Source organism: Salmo salar, chromosome 03 (genome assembly GCF_965601325.2).
Source record: "Salmo salar chromosome 03, fSalSal1, whole genome shotgun sequence".
NCBI classification, from domain to species: Eukaryota; Metazoa; Chordata; class Actinopteri; order Salmoniformes; family Salmonidae; genus Salmo; species Salmo salar.
Genome location: NC_138293.1, coordinates 61742287 through 61753791, shown reverse-complemented (window position 1 = coordinate 61753791; position 11505 = coordinate 61742287). Strand labels below are relative to the sequence as shown.

Genomic DNA, 11505 nt, shown 5'->3' with positions numbered 1-11505 from the left:
AACAGCATATACCATTTAATCTTAAATCAGCCATTTCTCCTTGTGATAGGAGGAATGGAAGCTTGTTGTGTGAAACAGAGAAGGGCACTTGAAAGAAAGCATCACAAAAAAAATGTATTGTAAAAATAATTGTAGCCTGTTCCTATATGGGTAACAGGGTTGACATGTTCAATCCACTCAGTTTTCCACCATAAAACACCAGAAAATAGCCAAAAAGAGTAGAAGCAGCTCTGCTTTTACACTAATGATTTGACTGTTAGATATTCAATGTTTCTTTTCACATTTTTTTTTTAAAGGAATAGTTTCACCATATTAAAACGAGAGTTCAGTTCACGTAACAGGTTGACCTTAAAATGACGGCCAGGTTTTTTTTTTAACCTTAAAATGAATAACTAAATCACGTGAAATAAATCATCTTCAGAAATGACTTTGTTAAAGCAATGAAATAACTAGGGCTTTACAATGATGGTGAAAATTGGTTAAGTGGGTTAGAATCTTTCTTGAAGTCATAGAGGGTGCACAAAGGGAGATCTAAAATTCAGAAGTCTTTATTCATATAAAAAAATATGATTTCTTGAATTTTCCATGTGCTCTACATTAAAGGGCGCTTCATTTAATTTAGCAGTCTTTTAAAATTCAATATTGGTGCACAATTTCTACTTAAAATATCAAAGAGACAAAAAAGGGACTCATTTCATGGAAGGACCCAGTACCACATTGAATGTATTATACACTATGTCATAATGAGATATGATAATTAATCATCATCGATATTAAATATAAATCTGAATGTAACAGTCCAGCTAAAGATTGCCCAATCCAGGAGGTATTAGATTGACATGACCATACATTCAGTTAACTCTTAAAGGCTCGCATGTGGGTTTTTAGGCTACAGTCAGGAAGGTGAGTCATATTAGGCACTACACTACCTACACTACCTCTGTAGTTGGGAAGGCCTCATCTAAACCATACATGTTCTAAAACACGTTGTATTTAAGTTCAACAAAACAAAAACATTCTCTAGATTCCAGCTGGAACACTTGATGATAAATACATAATTGTAAATCTATACAGTATATAATATGCATATTTCATGTATTTACACCCATTTTGGGTACAGTGCAAATGATTTGATTGCGGATCAACCTGTTCTGCAAACTCTCACACTGAGAATCTACAAATGGCTGCTGGGGAGACTAAACGTCCTAGCCTCCCCCTTGCTCCTCCACTGTGACCAGACATACGTCACATAAAACATGCCCCTGTGCTGAATAGCAGAGTGTTCTGGGCCAGTTGGGGCCATCCCATCTGGCAGGTAGCAAAGACATGACTGGGTAAGTGCATGACTGGGTAAGACTCCTGAGAGAGCCTATAGGAGGGCCCTATGTCCCTGTTGTGTCTGTCCTAGCTGTAGGTAAAGTTCCGGTAAAGGGGTGGGGCCTACCTGGCCGCGGGCGCACACTCTCCCAGGTGTATCCTAAGCACGCCCTGGCTGTGGAGTCTTAGCAGGTGGTCAAACTCAGCGGGCATGGCGTGCACCGTCTTCTTACTCTGCCTGTCGTCGTAGTAATGGTTGGCGAGGGGCTGGTGTCGGTGGGGGTGTTCATTAAAGGGCCAGAACCCGTAGAGATGCACATTGGAGCACAGCTCCAGCGCCAGGCTAGCCACGATGAGTCCTGTGCTGAGGCGTACCGTCCGCAGGCCCTGGCCCTGCCAGAAGTGTGCCAGACTCTGTAGGTACTCTGGGTTGAGGAAGACGGGCCGCAAGGGGCTGTCAAAGTCCTGGATGGTGTAGAGGGCCCGCAGAGACACGGGCGTGTTGGGGCCGTACGAGAAGGCTGGCAAGAGCATCAGGGAGTCGCCATAGCTACGCAGGCTCTCCACGAAGGGCCGACGACGCTCCTGCAGGCCCCCATATCTGAGAGAGGATGGGATGGAGAGAAAAAAGAGAGAGGTGAAGAACAGCTGGAGGAGATGAATTTGACCAGCACTAGAATATATGATCAGGTCATTTCTTGATCCACCATAAAACACCAGGTGATAAGCAGTATGAGAAGCCCAATGAGCTCCGAAACTCACTTCTCTATGAGGATGCTGGGATTAGCTGTCACCAGGTCTGTCTTGTTGCCCACGTCTCTCTCATAGCCGTTCTCCAGAGGAGGGAGGTTACACCTGAGAAAGGGAGACAGAGGGAAGTGGTCAGTGAATTTGTTTCTAACAATGTTTGAGAGGAAAAGGTAATTATTGTGGAGTAAGTTTTCTGTCTCACACCTGATAACAAACTGGGCGGAGTCGATTTTCTCTCCACAGCTGCTATTAGCTAGGATTCCACCATTCCCAACGACAGAACACGTATCCCATGTTGTATTCACAAAAGGATTCTCCTGTAGGCAACACAACATGTGTCATGTCACTCTCTTTCTTAAACACACACTCACACACTAATCATTGAGGTGACACTGGACCAGAGCAACAAACCTTAGCAAAGGTGCTGAACAGTTCAGGGGTCACCTGAAGAGGCTTCCTCTTCTCTCCATCGTACACAACCTTTGACCCCAGAGGAGTGTTGGCCTGTGTCACCATAGCCTTGGTGAGTCCATGACATCTGTTACTCAGAAGAGACCTGAGAACACAACAATAACCTTTTGATTATAAGATAAAGACACAGTATTAAAAGCATACTGTAAATTAATCATGTACTTCACACACACATTTCTCTTATTTTGAAACAGGTATAAAAACCTACTGGTGATAAATGTAAGAAAATATCAGATATAGGAATACATAAAGAAGGCCTCATCTTCATCTGATATAAATATACAAATTGGAAAGGGATGTTTATTGAAAAGTATTGTCTTTTAGAAATTCCTTCCTTTCAAGTGTTTATTCATTTACAAAGCTCCTTACAGTTCGCTTTGATGTTGTTTGGTGTTGTTTAAGTCTCTCTATACTCTTTACTAATTCTGGCTTTACTAAGCCAGAATTAGCCTGCGGAGACAGGAAGCTGAGGAAGATAGCCTTGAGAAGGGAAATACCCACTGACTGACTGACGCAATGTGTCGCAACAATATTACATCTGACCTCTACTTCTACTGCTACTAACAGCATGAAGAAGTAAACGCTAACATTTCACAGGTCACTCCTCCTGCTTTGAAGCACAATTCCACATGCTTTTGCTTCTCAATCAAATGTATTTATAAAGCCCTTTTTACATCAGCCGATGTCACAAAGTGCTGTACAGAAACCCAGCCTAAAACCCCTAACAGCAAACAATGCATCTAGCTGATCAAGGGTGTAAACAGATGCAAACGCTTCTCATTGTTCTAGGAGTAGAAAGGAAACATCCCCTTTGTTATGGTTAGTGACCCTCACAAATTGGTCTTTGGCTAATCTTGGTTGGCTTTTAGTGGGGTTCAGAGTCTGGGTTTATAGTTTGTTTATATTTCACCTGAAATTTCTGAACTTGTCCTCCTGCTTCTTCCAGCTGTGAGAGTAGCGCTCCACCACTTTTTCAGTAACTGTATCCCTTTGACACACACACAGACACACACACGCACACAGACACAAAACAGAGAACATGCAGTTATGAACCATATAATGACGTTAAGAACAGTGGAGAGACAGATGAGGTGGTTGTTGAGCAGAGAGGATTGTGGGTAGTGGTTGCCAGGGCGTGTATCTAGTCTCACCTGCAGCCCTTGCATGTTCCGGAGGGGACTGCCCCAGAGTTCATAATAGGATCTTTGTGGGGGGGTCTGCCAGGTTGGACATTGCTATGAACACAAACAGGGACAGAGGAAGACAGAGAGAATAGGAGGATGAGTAGACCTCTGTTTGAACCCAGTACACCACTTATCTTGTCAACGCTTGTATAGCTGCATTGTTTGCTGTTGTATTTGCAGTGTATTGCTTGAGTTTACCATGTTACCTTGAATTAATTGTGTTGATGTGGTAATTTACAGTGTGTTTACATTAAATCAATAGCTGAATGTTGTGCATACTATAACAACAACCTGGTGAGCTAAAGGGTTACTGAAGAGTTACACACAGCCATTTAAGCGTGTTTTACTGTTCAAACAGGAAACCCGAACACTTGAAGGAGTTTTACAGCAGCATTACAAACAGAAGTGCAACCCGCAAATTATCTGAATGAGAGAGCAATTCATCAAAAACAGTCTGAGAAGAAATCCAAGGGCAAGGTCAAGCCTGAACTTACTGTATACAGGTAATCCCCCTTGAAGTTTGCTATAAAGAGATATTTTAAGAACACACTATAGAGGGTGCATGGGTTTCCCTGCTCCACAATGTGACACTCTTGTGGACAGTTATTTATGGTGGGATAATTGTCATATCCTGCAGATGGTGAATGTCAAACACCACTTAGTTCTATGATTAATCTGAGTCTAAAGTCACTGTCACAGAAGGGCAGACGCTAAGCTAAAACAAATCAGCAGTGTGTTCATCAAGCGTGTTTTGGTAACAGCAGGAGAAGGCATTTTACAGTGACTTCTCAATCTCAATCTCTTGTTCTGTTCCCCTTTCACTTACTTATCTTCCTCTGCCTACAGGCAACATCTTCCTTTCCCACAGAAAACAGATCACTATTTCAAATCAATATCTAACAGAGCACACCTACAAGCACATGCTAGGTTTGTATGTTTAAAAAATATAAAAAATGGGTCAAGGGGAGATAAGATCTGCTATAATATTTTTGTTTAAGTATGATATTTCAAAATGCACCAACGTTGAGCCTTCCATGTGCCTTTGCAACACCTTCCTCTTATTCTACCTATACTGTCAAATAAACAGTTGAGTTCGCTTCAGCACAAGATGTAAAATTAGTACAGGTTGTTCAGAGTTCATTAATAGTGGTCTGGTTTAAATCCACAGTCAGTTAAAGACATTGAGATTTATGATATGAAATCCATCAGCTCTCCTGGGGCACAAACTTAAGTTTCTCTCTCTCTCTCTCTCTCTCTTTTCCACCATATAATCAGGGTGTGTCAGTGGTTTAGTTAAGATACCCACAGTAACAAGCATTGAGAAAAACCAACCAGTGAACAGGCATAACCACCAAGACCAAACATATCATATTTCACCCCCTGCACAACTCTTACCTTGTTCCACTAGAGCAGCTACTCACACCAACCGATGTGAAACAATCACACATTAAAAGCAGAAGTGTGGAGACTCACTCCCTTCTGTCCTCTCTGTGCTTGTCTGGAGTATATGATGCTAGCTACCACCAGCCAGGCCTAATCCCCCAACCTAGCCCGTGGCTAAAGGCTCCAACACCTGCCCAGTCGAGAGGGAGGAAGTTGGGGAGAAGGGATGTGAAAGGAGTGGGACTCACCGGTCTCTGAAGACGTACCAGACGAGTGCAGTCAGGACAGTCCCCAGGATGGACAGGGTGAGCATAAAGCAGAACAGTCCCCTCATGCCTCTCTCCCCCTACTAGGTCCTCTGGCTGGCCCTCTCCTCTTCTCTCTCTCTCCCTCTCTCCTAGTGTCCCTCACTCAGCACTGACACATTAGTTTGTTTTGGCACCTTTCCCCTCTTTCATTTTATTTTTTCTACTTCTCATGCACCCTCCTCCCTCCCTTGCTATTTCTCCCTGATTGTACGTCACTGCTCACTCTCGCTCTTTCTGACTGGTTAATCTTTCTGTCTCACTCACTCCCCCTCCTTTTCCACCCTCTCTTTCTTTCTCTCTCTCTCTCACTCGCTCTCTCTGAGCGTTTCCAGGCACACAGCTTCTGTAAGCAGGCTATCATATCTCTGTCTGTGCCCTATAAAAATACCTCATGCGCCTCTCTCCTTTCTTTCTCTTCTTTCCCCCCTCTTTTCTCCCTCTCCACTCGGCTCCAGTAGAACTACAATGTCCGTCTTGTCCGCACGCCCTCCTTTACGTAGATTGATGTGTCTTGTTTCCTTTCATCTCTCTTTCTGGCTTCCTCTTGCTCACTCCTTCATTGAGAGCACACCATGCTCTTACTTTCTGTCCACTGTAGTCCCAGAGCTCAAGCTGTTGCTCCTTCTGCATTTTCCAACCCCACCCCTGAGCCCCAGCCTACTCTGCACTTCCCCCCTCCCTCCCTCTTCCTGTAATATCCGTCCCACCCCAATCTGAACCCCCTATTCTCTCCCCTCCTCTGCATGAAGAGCAGCCAGTAATATAATTCCCTGGTACTGAATTAGCCCAGGGTCTGCCTCTTGACTTGTGTGTATGAGTGTGTGTAGTGTATGTGTTGTGTGAGCGTCTGTTTGGCAGGGATTTATTTTTCCCCTAGCCAATGATGGTCAGAGTAGGCTAGGGGAAGGGGCTATCGGCCAATCAGATCGACGGTTTCCCTGTTCTCTATCTCGTGCCCTTTGACTGCCCCGTTCCATATCTGGCTGGCTCTGCAAGTTTACTTTCCAGGTGGTTTGCAGGCTCAAGTTCAACTTTGTTTACAGCATCAAGCATCAGTTCTAAGAAGCTATTAATTAATATACCTTTTCTCACCCTGAGAGACGTTGAGAGAGAAAGAGAGAGAAAAATATATACTTTGTGTACAACGCAAAACCCCAAACAATGCATGCAGAGCAGAATATGGGCTACATCTGCTAGTTATCAAACTGTAATTCTACAACCACCTAAAAGGAAGCAATGCCCACACATTCCACCACAAAACCCTCACCTACAGAGAGATGAACCTAGAGAAGCGTCCCCTCAGCCATCTGGTTCTGGGGCTCTGTTCACAAACACAAACAGATCCTACAGAGCCCCAGGCCAGAAAAACAGTTAGACCCAACCAAATTATGAGAAAGCAAAAAGATAACTATTTGACACACTGGAAAGAATCAACCAAAAAACAGAGCAAATTGGAATGCTATCTTTTCCTAAACAGATAGTACACATTGGCGGAATAACTGACCACCGTGACTGACCCAAAATTAAGAAAATCCTTGACTATGTACAGACTCAGTAAGCATAGCCTTGCTATTTAGAAAGGTCACATAGGCAGACCTGGCTCTCAGGAGAACACAGGATATGTGCACACTGCCCACATAATGAAGTGGAAACTGAGCTGCATTTCCTAACCTGCCAAATGTATGACCATATTAGAGACACATATTTCCAATAGATCACACAGACCCACAAAGAATTTGAAAACAAGTCAAACATTGATCAGTTCCAATGTCTGTTAGGTGAAATACCACAATTTGCAATCACACGGCAAGATTTGTGGCCCGTTGCCATGAGGAAAGGGCAACCAGTGGAGCACATTGTAAATACCACCAACATTTCTCTTTTTTTAATCTTCCACCACTATTCATATTACAACTCTTTCCACTTTTTTAAAAACATTTTAGTCATTTAGCAGACACTCTTATCCAGAGTGACTTACAGTAGTGAATGCATACATTTCATATTTTTTTCCCCCCATACTGGTCCCCCGTGGGAATCAAACCCACAACCCTGGCATTGCAAACACCATGCTCTACCAACTGAGCCACACGGGACACATTGCTAAACCACTGATAATATAACACTTAAAATGACTTTATCTTTTTGAAACATCTTTGAGTGCAATGTTTACTGTTCATTTCTAATCATTTTGTTGATGTTGTTAAATATGTTTCTTCTTACTCTTGTTTATTGTTTATTTCACTTGCTTTGGCAATGTGCACATATGTTTCCCAAGCTAGAGTGATAGAGGGCTCAGGAATGAGTAGTCTGTGCTGATGAGCTGTGTGTGATGAGAACCTGTTTGTGACATAGCACTGAAGCTGGTTCAATCACCCGGGAAACTAAAGCAACACCCCAAAATGACTGAGAGGAAGAAAGACCAAGAAAGAAAGAAAGAAAGAAAGAAAGAAAGAAAGAAAGAAAGAAAGAAAGAAAGAAAGAAAGAAAGAAAGAAGAAAGAAAGAAAGAAAGAAAGAAAGAAAGAAAGAAAGAAAGAGATGTCCTGAGGAATAATACTGGTTTGTATTATTTGTATGAAACCTGTCTCCAGTTCTGTTACCAGTTCTGGTGGAGAGAGAGGGGGTGTGGAATACAGAGGCAAAGAGGTGGAGGATAATGTTCAGGGTTTGGCTTTAGGAAAACCGTAGGCACAATGAACAATAAACACCAAGCTAATAGAGGCCACACCTAAATCATGTGTATTATACACCATATATACAAAAGTATGTCGACACCCCTTCAAATTAGTGGAGTCGGCTATTTTAGCCACGCCCCGTTGCTGACAGGTGAATAACATCTAACACACAGCCATGCAATCTCCATAGACAAACATTGGCAGTAGAATTGCCTTACCAAACAGTCATACATGATGGGAACATTTTGACATTTGCTGTATGGTTGATGAGAAACTCCAAATTGCAAATGTATGGTCCCTTACTAGACGTCCGCGAATGTTTCTAAAATTCGCCGATGGCGGCGGACCATGCACCGGGGCCAGATCTTCCGGGAAGTCATCGAACGAAGTCTCTCGGACATTCGGTTATCAATTTATAAAATTTTCACATTTTGTTCATTTTTCCGCTGTCCCGGTAAATTCCACCAGAGGGCAAATGGAATCATATTGCAAATGTACAAAACATCACCAATCACGACATGGCCGTTTCTCCTAAACGGAAAAGACTTCAAAGACGAAACTTGGTGAGCATAGGTTTGGCATAATGGGCAGTTAGCCCCGAAAAAGATGGCGTTGAGGCCTCAACGCTTTTGAGTTAAGGCCATTTTTCTGGGATTAAAGGTCAAAAACGAAAATAGAGCGCTAATTTCACCGCTTCACATCAAAGTACATGAACCTACGGTGTCAGGAAAAAAAGAACCAGACATTTATCTATCGTAATTTAAGAGAAATAGTAAAATGTACAATTGGTGATGCTCAAAGAAATGTGTTTTTTCCCCAAAAACAGTTACAGATCCAGTTGCTGCATGTTCAGACGAATCCGTTAAGGTGGGTTTCGGAACTCAACGTGATTTCTGTGATTTTCTGTGATTTTCTGAAATAACACTCAATCATTCAACCCTCTGTAAATAAGTCAGTTCTTAACATAAAAACTTAAAACTCAAAATTCTGTAAGAGCCTACCCCAAGGAGGATATGTGTTCACTTTCAGCTTCCTGTGTCAACTGGAAGTGCCTTAAATTGAGGTCATAGGGGCTGTTTCGAAGGGTTAAAAAGGTCACATCTTTCCAAAACTTCATATGTGTGATTAGGCAACCCTCATGAACTGTAAATCAGTCATTTCTCCCAATAGATGTCAAATACAAAACTCTCTCACACACACACACACACACACACATACACACACACACACACACACACAAACACACACACACACATACACACACACACACACACACACACACACACACACACACACACACACACACACACACACACACACACACACACACACACACACACACACACACAGCAAGGATGGAGTGACACAGTGCGGGGCTTAACCTGTTATGGCTAGGGGGCAGTATTTTCACGGCTGGATAAAAAACGTACCCGATTTAATCTGGTTACTACTCCTGCCCAGTAACTAGAATATGCATATAATTATTGGCTTTGGATAGAAAACACCCTAAAGTTTCTAAAACTGTTTGAATGGTGTCTGTGAGTATAACAGAACTCATATGGCAGGCAAAAACCTGAGAAGATTTCATGCAGGAAGTGGCCTGTCTGACAAGGTGTCGTTCTTCTTGTCTCTGTTTATTGAAGAGTGAGGATCTTAGCTGTCCCGTGACACTTTCTACGGCTGCCATAGGCTCTCAGAAGGCGGCAAAATGCTGAATCGTGGCTTTGCAGGCTCTGGCTGAAAAAAAGTAGCGTGTTTGGGTAGTGGCTGGTTACAGTACTGTGAGACTCAGGCTCGTGCCCGCGTCGACCGAAAGCTTTGTTTTCTTTCCTCTGTTTAGCTAAATGGACATTCCCGGTCGGAATATTATCGCTTTTTTATGAGAAAATGGCATAAAAATTGATTTTAAACAGCGGTTGACATGCTTCGAAGTACGGTAATGGAATATTTAGATTTTTTTTGTCACGAATTGCGCCATGCGTGCGACCCTGATTTATCATTTCGGATAGTGTCTGGGACGCACGAACAAAACGCCGCTATTCGGATATAACTATGGATTATTTCGAACCAAAACAACATTTGTTGTTGAAGTAGAAGTCCTGGGAGTGCATTCTGACGAAGAACAGCAAAGGTAATCCAATTTTTCTTATAGTAAATCTGAGTTTGGTGATCACCAAACTTGGTGGGTGTCAAATTAGCTAGCCTGTGATGGCCGAGCTATCTACTCAGAATATTGCAAAATGTGCTTTCGCCGAAAAGCTATTTTAAAATCTGACACCGTGATTGCATAAAGGAGTTCTGTATCTATAATTCTTAATATTAATTGTTATGTTTTTTGTCAACGTTTATCGTGAGTAATTTAGTTCGCTAACATTTTACTAAATTACTCACGATAAACGTTCACAAAAAGCATAACAATTATTTTAAGAATTATAGATACAGACCTCCTCTATGCACTCGATATGTCCGATTTTAAAATAGCTTTTTGGTGAAAGCACATTTTGCAATATTCTAAGTACATAGCCCAGGCATCACGGGCTCGCTATTTAGACACCCGGCAAGTTTAGCACTCACCATAATCATATTTACTATTATAAAAGTTTGATTACCTTTTGTTGTCTTCGTCAGAATACACACCCAGGACTGCTACTTCAATAACAAATGTTGGTTTGGTCCAAAATAATCCATCGTTATATCCGAATAGCGGCGTTTTGTTCGTGCGTTCCAGACACTATCCGAAATAGTAAAGAAGTGTCGCGCGCATGGCGCAATTCGTGACAATAAAATTCTAAGTATTCCATTACCGTACTTCGAAGCATGTCAACCGCTGTTTAAAATCAATTTTTACGACATTTTTCTCGTAGAAAAGCGATAATATTCCGACAGGGAATCTCCTTTTCGGCAAACAGAGGAAAAAATCCCAAAGGCGGGGGCGGTCGGGGTCACGCGCATAAGCCAGTGTCCCTTGATCGGCCACTTGAGAAAGGCGATAATGTGTTTCAGCCTGGGGCTGGAATGACGACATTCTGTTTTTTCCCGGGCTCTGAGAGCCTATGGAAGACGTGGGAAGTGTCACGTTAGAGCAGAGATCCTTAGTAAATGATAGAGATGGAAAACAAGTTCAAGAAATGGTCAGACAGGCCACTTCCTGTAAAGGAATCTCTCAGGTTTTGACCTGCCATTTGAGTTCTGTTATACTCACAGACACCATTCAAACAGTTTTAGAAAATTTAGGGTGTTTTCTATCCATATGTTATAAGTATATGCATATTCTAGTTACTGGGTAGGAGTGGTAACCAGATTAAATCGGGTATGTTTTTTATCCAGCCGTGTCAATACTGCCCCCTAGCCCTAACAGGTTAATGCCTTTAGGGGAGTGCAAGGGGTCCACTGTTGGGTAGGGAGCACCCCCCACCCA

General features: G+C 42.5%; 1 protein-coding gene across 2 annotated transcripts; it reads right to left on the bottom strand.

Moving 5' to 3' along the window:
* On the bottom strand, positions 1-6091 carry LOC106600987 (alpha-2,8-sialyltransferase 8F). 2 transcript variants are annotated; one of them, XM_014192812.3, is made up of 7 exons: positions 5802-6091; positions 3690-3773; positions 3449-3526; positions 2479-2623; positions 2272-2384; positions 2080-2172; positions 1-1918 (listed from the first exon to the last, which is right to left on the bottom strand). In XM_014192812.3, the coding sequence occupies exons 1-7, from the start codon at positions 5804-5806 to the stop codon at positions 1441-1443; spliced, it is 996 nt and encodes a 331-aa protein (XP_014048287.2). In that variant the 5' UTR covers positions 5807-6091; the 3' UTR covers positions 1-1440. The 2 variants fall into 2 exon arrangements, with proteins under 2 accessions (XP_014048287.2, XP_014048286.2); XM_014192811.3 differs by having other exon boundaries at positions 5354-6090.
* Positions 6092-11505: the final 5414 nt, after the last annotated feature.